Here is a 7500-nt window from a genome sequence, read left to right as displayed (position 1 = left end):
GTTTTAAGTCTATCACAATCAAACCACTGACAAAGACAAGACTTGCATGTGACTGCCTCATTTGCAGAATTAGACAACTCTAACTGAATCAACCTCATTTGTTGCAAGCTGCCAGCCAACCCAGTACTTCCACAGGTCCATCCACACCAGCTGCATCTGCCATAAAACAGTGTGTAAAATTCCTCACAGATCTTTATCGTGGATACACACACAATTGTATACCTGGAACCAGACATGAAAATTTGCAAAATCTTGCTCAGTCTGATGCTCTTAGAGCCCAATAAATTGCTTTTTCATTAATCAAAAACACACCATCCTCTCCTGATGGAACAATCTGACTCAGTCAAGACCAAAGAGGAAAATGTCTGCCTGTGCAACAAGGTGAAAAATTGGCATTTTTTTTGAAAGAAAATAAGTATATAGCTATAGGCAAAGTATTACCACTGTATTTTCCTTTATTTAGTTTTATCTCTGCACCAGCCACTTCCAGAAACCTTGACTACAGTTGGTCTTGTGCAAGTGTAATTGAGTACTGGTTTATTGAATTCAAAAATGAGACAGCTGGCCACTACACTGAATCAAGTTGGTGCAGTTGTGCTTGTAAAAGAGCCTTACCTTTGCCAAAAATTTGCTGACGTTTGCAAAAACCTTGATGATAATTTCACGCTTTTCCTCAATAACATCCTTTGAAAAAGACGATACAGAAGCCGCAAGATAAGTTGTAAAGATTGTTTCAGAATGGAAAGTTTCTGCCAACCACACTAAAACTTGGCCTGGATGGAGGAGATTTTTTGAAAATAAGTGTGTGCATCATTGATCCCAACAAAAAAACAGAGAGGACTGTTTCCAGAGACACTGGAGTTAAGTGTTTACTCTTGGTTACAATTATTGTTAAATATCATTAAAGATGTTGCAGAAACTTCCTTCAATGTCAGTAAACTGTTTGATCTCATTCAAACAAATAAGCTCTGTTTCATTATCAGCACTGATCTTAAATTTGCCAATATCATATGTGGCGTTCAAGCAAAGCAGCAAGCATCCTTGCTACTAGTGTGAAGCTGAATCAGGCAAACTCATTGACATTGGAACCTTGAGAAGCATTGGAACTCTTAAAAAGGACTATCAGGCATTTATTTGGATTGGAGCAAAGGTAATTTTACCAGAAATGACTGTTACAAATTGCTGAAAAATATAGACAAACTCCAGAGTCTCGCTGAAGCTCATTGTGCATTCCAGGCTTTCAGTTTCATAGAAACATTTCAAAAGTTCAATTAAATGGGATCTGCTTTGGAAACTTCCTTAATCCCAGCTACAAAGAAAAAATTGATCAGTTCAAAGAGTCATTCATAAAACTGCAAATTTCAATAATGCCCAAAGTGCACACAATCTTTTTCCATGTAACACATTTCATTAGCATTCATGGACAAAATCTTAGAGTTTTCAGTGAACAGGCGACAAAGAATTTACATGGCAATTTCAAGGTGTACTGGGAAAAATAAAAGAGACAACTAAGCCACCCTGAATATGGTCATAAATTGTTCAAGTGTATTCTTGACTACAATTGCAAGCACTTGTAATGAAGGTCAAAAAGTCATGTCCTGCTCAATAACCACAAAGCCATCAAGAAGTCATTAAAATGCCAAAAGAAAAATATTTAAAAGAAAGAAGTATTATGTAGAAAAGCTTTGGAATATTTTGCACATCATTCTGTCTCTAAGTGATATTTTTAATTTACCTTTTGTTTGTTTCTTTTGTAATTTATTTTGATGGAATTATTAAAATCCCTTTAGAAAATTGAATTATAGAAAAAACATGTAATTTTTTCGAGATTTTTGTGAATTAGGTATACTTGAGAGAGATTTGTAAAATGTAAAATACATTTGTAAAATGTTTAAAAAAGCAGTTATTTTATTCATCAAATTCAAAGTGGTATATACTTTGTACCCAACCCAAGGGTATATACTTTGTGCCCTCAAAAGGGCAACAACAGATTATTTTGGTCATGTTACATATGATTTTTACAGGGTGTGAGTCGATAACAACACTGCCTTTTTTTTTACATTTTTTTACTTTTTTTTGTATAATCAAGGGAAATATTTTCAAGAAGTAAATAAAATATAAATTCAATAATGTATCTGTTATAAACATAAAATTTTACTTTTATATCCAATCAAGTTTGATTATATTTGCTTGAAAAAAAAAGAGACAAACAAAAAAATACTATAAAAAATACTTTATTTATTGTTTATTAACTTGTAATTATCTGTAAACAAACCTGTAAATAAAGTAAACAAAACACTTTTTTAAAAGATGTTTTGCAAATAATTAAGAAATCAAATCCTGGTGTTTTTTTTTGCCGATTACCAGATTTTTTCAAAATCCTCATGTTAATTTTTTCAAAATCACATTTCGACAAGTTAAAAACACTTTATTTTGAATAAAACCTTTTATATTAATGATGAAAGTTTTTGTTAAATAATAATTGGTTGTATTTAATCAGGACAATAGAATAACTAATGTGGCTAAGGACATTATTTAGCTGTAATAAGGTCACATTATAAGCTGTGATAAGTAAACATATCAACTTTGACAATTTTTAGTTTTTCATGGCAAGTAAATGGTTAAACGTATTATAGTGTTTGGTAAAATTTAGGAAACAAGTATAAGAAATACAAAAAAAATGCAAAGTTGGTTGCCACAACATTTAGGATTGATACATCATTGAGATTTATTATTGTCCAAAAAGTTATCATATTTTTTGAAACAACTCTGGCTTTTAAACCTAATTTCGCTCATACTAAAAAATTTTTTTAACTGCCATTCAGTGATTTCCAAATAGTTAACAATTTTTAGATTGAAGAGACTTAATTGCTGAACAACATAATATAGCAATTTAGCTTATTCAAAATTTTTCACCATCTTTCACAATTTTTGGTATAGTTAACTGCAATTTGTTTAATAATTTATTGTATATATTTGAGTTGCTACTTAAACAAATATAAGGGCCTTTGTTTATATATGTATTGTTTTTTTCTAACTATTTCAACTCCATTTAAAATAGTTTGAGAAAATTTAGAATTAGTTTCAAATTATATTTAAATCACTGCAATGTTTAATTTAACAATAGAGATATAAAAAGTAATTGGCGTTGAAACAATTAAATCTTAAAAATATGTTCTTAACTTTTTCTTTTACTCATTGTATTTTGGCTTTATTTGGTTCCAACTTTTTCTTTTAAGTAAAAACTAAAAGAAACATATATTTTCCTGGATTAATAGAGAAGCTAAAGCATACATAAAATTCTTTTTTGGTAATGGTTGAACTAATAGGTAGACATGCTAAAATTTTGCAAAAGTACAGAAAGTGAATCAAATTATAATTGTTGTTACATAATTACATTGGTTAACACAGTAGTGGTGCATAGTTTTGTGATTTTGTGAATTAGTGTTCTCTTTGTAACCAAGTATGTTTTGAGTTTTATCCTTGCCATGTTTCTGGCAGTACTTGTTTATCGTTCCTGAAGAGTTGGTTTGAAAGTTGTAACAATAATTAAGAAAAAATAAAAAATTTAGTGAAAAAAAGTTGTGAGAAAAAAACGTTAATAAGGTAGTAGATTTGTGATAAGGCTTGTGGTAAAACTCACAATCAGGTTTGAGGTTTAAATCCACCCTTATAACTCTAAAAGTTAAATCAAGTTTTTTCTCTGCGCAGTGTCCATGTTAAACAAAGCTAGGATTAAACATGTAGAACTGTCAAAATTAAATGGTTGAAAATGGAAAACAACATGAAATGTTGTCTTGTATTCAACGAAAACATCAAATTTCGACCTTATAGCATTTTTCCACCTGTTCACGCCATAAATTAAATATTGTTTTATCTAATGTTGAGAAATCTTTTGTTGGTTTGAAGTTTTTTTGGTTTTATTCAAAATTTCTGCATCTTTTTTAAAAGCACCATCAGAAGGAAAATTTAACTCTAAAGTCAATCTTAAATATGGAGAAAACACGCAATGTAAAACCATTTTATTAAGTAGAAGAAATGTATGAAGCTTTGCATAAAATCATTAACAGTAACTCTTTTCTTGTGAATGTTGAAATGAAGCTGAAACTCTTGAAAAATAACTAAAAAGTTTCTCTTTTTTAGCCAAGAAACACTCATTCCTTAAGACTGCATAAAAAAGGTTACTTTTCACAAAGCATGGAAAGTTCCTGAAAAGTCAGTAGGTATATCTTATATGTTATAAGTATGTATATATACAGATAAGTATGAATACACCGATAAATCACAGTATATGTTAGTATTGATAATGCTCACAATAATTTATTTTCACAGAAACCTTTTATTGAAATGATAATAAAAGAAAATATTAAATTTAAATTAGTAAAATGCAATCAATAAAATAATAGAGGAAAATGTTAACAAAAGCCAAAACTCTTTATTTTTTTATAGTGTAAAATATAATTAAAATATATTATAAGTAAAATATTGCCCTCATTAATTTATCATTAATAATTTATGTTAAAGTAGCTGAATGTTTGAATTCAAATAACTATGACTAAGCTACTAGTTATCTTTAATGATTTATATTTCTGTTTAAATTAATTGTTTGTACTTGTAAAAAGTACTTGTTATTATAGCTATTATTTTAATATAAAAAAGCAAAAATAACGAATCATAATTTATTGCAGTTTTTAATTTAATTTTGCTTTGTTTTTTATTTTGTTTTATGCAAATTTTTTCTCAACAATCAACCATTTTGGTTGAAAAACAATGAAGAAATGAACAAATATTTACAAGAAATCAGAAAAGACTGCTAATTTATTTTATCATTAAAATAAATCATTATTTATTTAAGTGTTTAATGATATTATTGATGAAGATAATGATATCATCATTATTATCAAAGTCATATATCATATCATCATAATCATCATCATGATCATCATCATTGAATATTGTAGTATTATTTTTCTAGAAACTAACATGTACTGCAAACCTCAACTGAATGTAGCATATACTGGAGTAATAAATGGGTAGGTATTTTAATATAGGTCTCATAAGTAATATGAAAGTGGCAACTATTATTTCGTTGAATAAAATTTATTTTAATCATAGAAATAAATAAGATGAATAAGTTAAAAATAGAGTTATAAAATTAGGTGGAACTTGTAAATATTGAATGGTAGTATTTCTAGTTGTAATATTAAGATAAAAAACACTATGGGGCTTAATAATCTGTTACAGTTATATTCAGGTTATCAACCTGAGTTTTTTTTTATTTATTTCTCAGAGCTATAACTCTATAATCCCATAAATAATAAATAACCTTGTTAAGAAGCATTACACTATATGAAATTTTTTTTTGATATTAAAGTTGTCTTTTGATATATTTTATGGAATGTTTGTTCTTAAAAAATATTAAGAAAACCCATAAATGTGAAATAAGAGTAAACTGATTTTTAAAAGAAATTTTTCATAACTTTACAAACTGAACTCAAGAAAAATGATAATTTGATATTTTTAAATAAGTTAAACTTTTAATTATAGTTTTATTTTATTACGATCATTTTTCTTTATTTTATTAATTTATAATTTTAAATTTATAATTTTTTTTTCATCTTTTGGCAAAAGTGCTCATTAATTGTTTATTACTGGTAGAATATGTATTTTAGAATAAGTTACAATTTAGGCTCCTATATATTTAATTTTTTTCTTCAAACTTATCACAACAAGGCTGCAAGCTATTAATTAAATTAAAAGTTATCAGAAAACAAAGAAGTAAGTTAAGAGCAAAAAAAAACAGTTGACAATAGACTCTAAAAAACATTAATATGTGAGAGATTTCCAAAGCACTGATGCTTGAGGTAAAATGAAAGTTTTTTGAGCACAGAGGAATAGTTACAGTAAAAAAATTTGATTTAGTGGCATGAGGAATCAACAAGGTTGAGTTTTAGATAATGAAGCAAGTGATGATAGCTTGCTTGAGCAGCATACATCTTATTATTCGTAGAAAAGCCTTTGCAACCTTTGAATGATTGAAAGCTCAAGCTTAGTATCTAGAGTCCAAAAGTATTTACTACTAATTATTTAATTATACTAATTATATAATTATAAAAAGTATCTACTGATTATTTAGACTTTATCTAAAAGTGAGGGAGTTTTAGAATTTTATACTAGGACAAATAATTGATTAAATTAAGAGAGGCAATTTTAACAGATGCTAACTGTGCAACTGAATGAAGTGTGTTGATGACTTAATTTATGATAACTTCATTTTTTGATGTCTATATTCTTGCAAGTAACTCTCACAATTAATTAATAGCTTTTTTGATCTACTACCTATTAAAAAAATTTACACTTTTGCTTAAATAATATGTGACTGTAATAATTATTACTTAAATAAATGCCATAAAAAAACCTGTTTCAGCACCGTATTTTTAGTATGGCTATCATTTAATTCTATATTTGGTATGCATCAGGTTTACTTTTTGGGCAGTCATGCTTGTTTATGTCATAAAAATGCTGATTTGAATAGCAAAAACAAAGGAATAGAAACAAAAGTTTAATAGATAAGTTAAGATTTAATAAAAAAGTTTTTAATAGACTGTTTATTTTAATTATAAATGGACTATATAAAAAAATTATAATTAGTATTTTTAAATGCTCAGCTTCTCTATTATATAAAAGCGACACAAGTTAATCAGCATAGTAAGTGATAAAAAATATCGGAAAAGTGAGTGGATATTTGAATATCTGCATGAGAGATTGCAAAATGCAAATAAAATTTAGCCTTAATGTCTGCAAGTTCAAGTATAAGTCCTCGCTTGTATAAATGCTATCTCATTCAGTAAAATGATCATTAAAGTATAGTATAAATAGATGGATAAAGAAAAAGGTCTTTTTAATTTTTTCATAATTAGAATAAAATTGAAAGATTAAAAGTCAATAAAGAACAGTGAAAATAATGCTGGACAGAAGTAGTGCCAAGTGAAAGCAATTTAAAAACATTTCAGAAGATTTAAACCTGATGGATGACAAACTGGAAAATTGATGTGCATGACATTAAAATAAAGTAAACCAATAAGGGGATAAAAGCCATGAAGAATCTAATATCTAAGATTGAGATCTATGGTATCAGTTTTTTTTTAAACTACCATTATAAGTTTGGGGGTATTTAAGTGATTTTAAATATAAACTTAAATAATAATCTAAACAGAATATAGTAAACAATTTAATTATCTAACTTCTGTTAATACAACTAAATTCATAATAAAGGGTTAGTGTAGCATAAACAACCCACAATGTATACATCAAATTTAATCAAATTTGAAACTATAAAAGGAATAAGTACTCCGTCGATAGATAGTTCTGTTTAAACTGTAGCTTAAAAACTTTGATATTAATATCAATTTATAATTTTAGCAATTTTTAAATTTCATAATTTTTTATTGGACACCAATCAGTCAAATCTATACTTGACTAGAAATTAATTATGACATA

The 7500-nt window shown here is 27.3% G+C and overlaps 1 protein-coding gene across 1 annotated transcript in view; it reads left to right on the top strand.

Annotated features, from left to right (window-relative positions):
• LOC105850042 (mucin-like protein) overlaps positions 1-7500 on the top strand; it is a 40760-nt gene that overhangs the window by 2127 nt on the left and 31133 nt on the right. The window contains exon 3 of the mRNA XM_065818955.1: positions 4976-5033. Coding sequence (XP_065675027.1) covers positions 4976-5033 — 58 coding nt within the window. The remainder of the gene's footprint in view (positions 1-4975; positions 5034-7500) is intronic.

The sequence above is a fragment of the Hydra vulgaris genome, chromosome 15 (genome assembly GCF_038396675.1).
Source record: "Hydra vulgaris chromosome 15, alternate assembly HydraT2T_AEP".
Taxonomy (NCBI): domain Eukaryota; kingdom Metazoa; phylum Cnidaria; class Hydrozoa; order Anthoathecata; family Hydridae; genus Hydra; species Hydra vulgaris.
The sequence above is the reverse complement of the archived record's forward strand: the minus strand, read 5'-3'. Positions and strand labels throughout refer to the sequence as shown.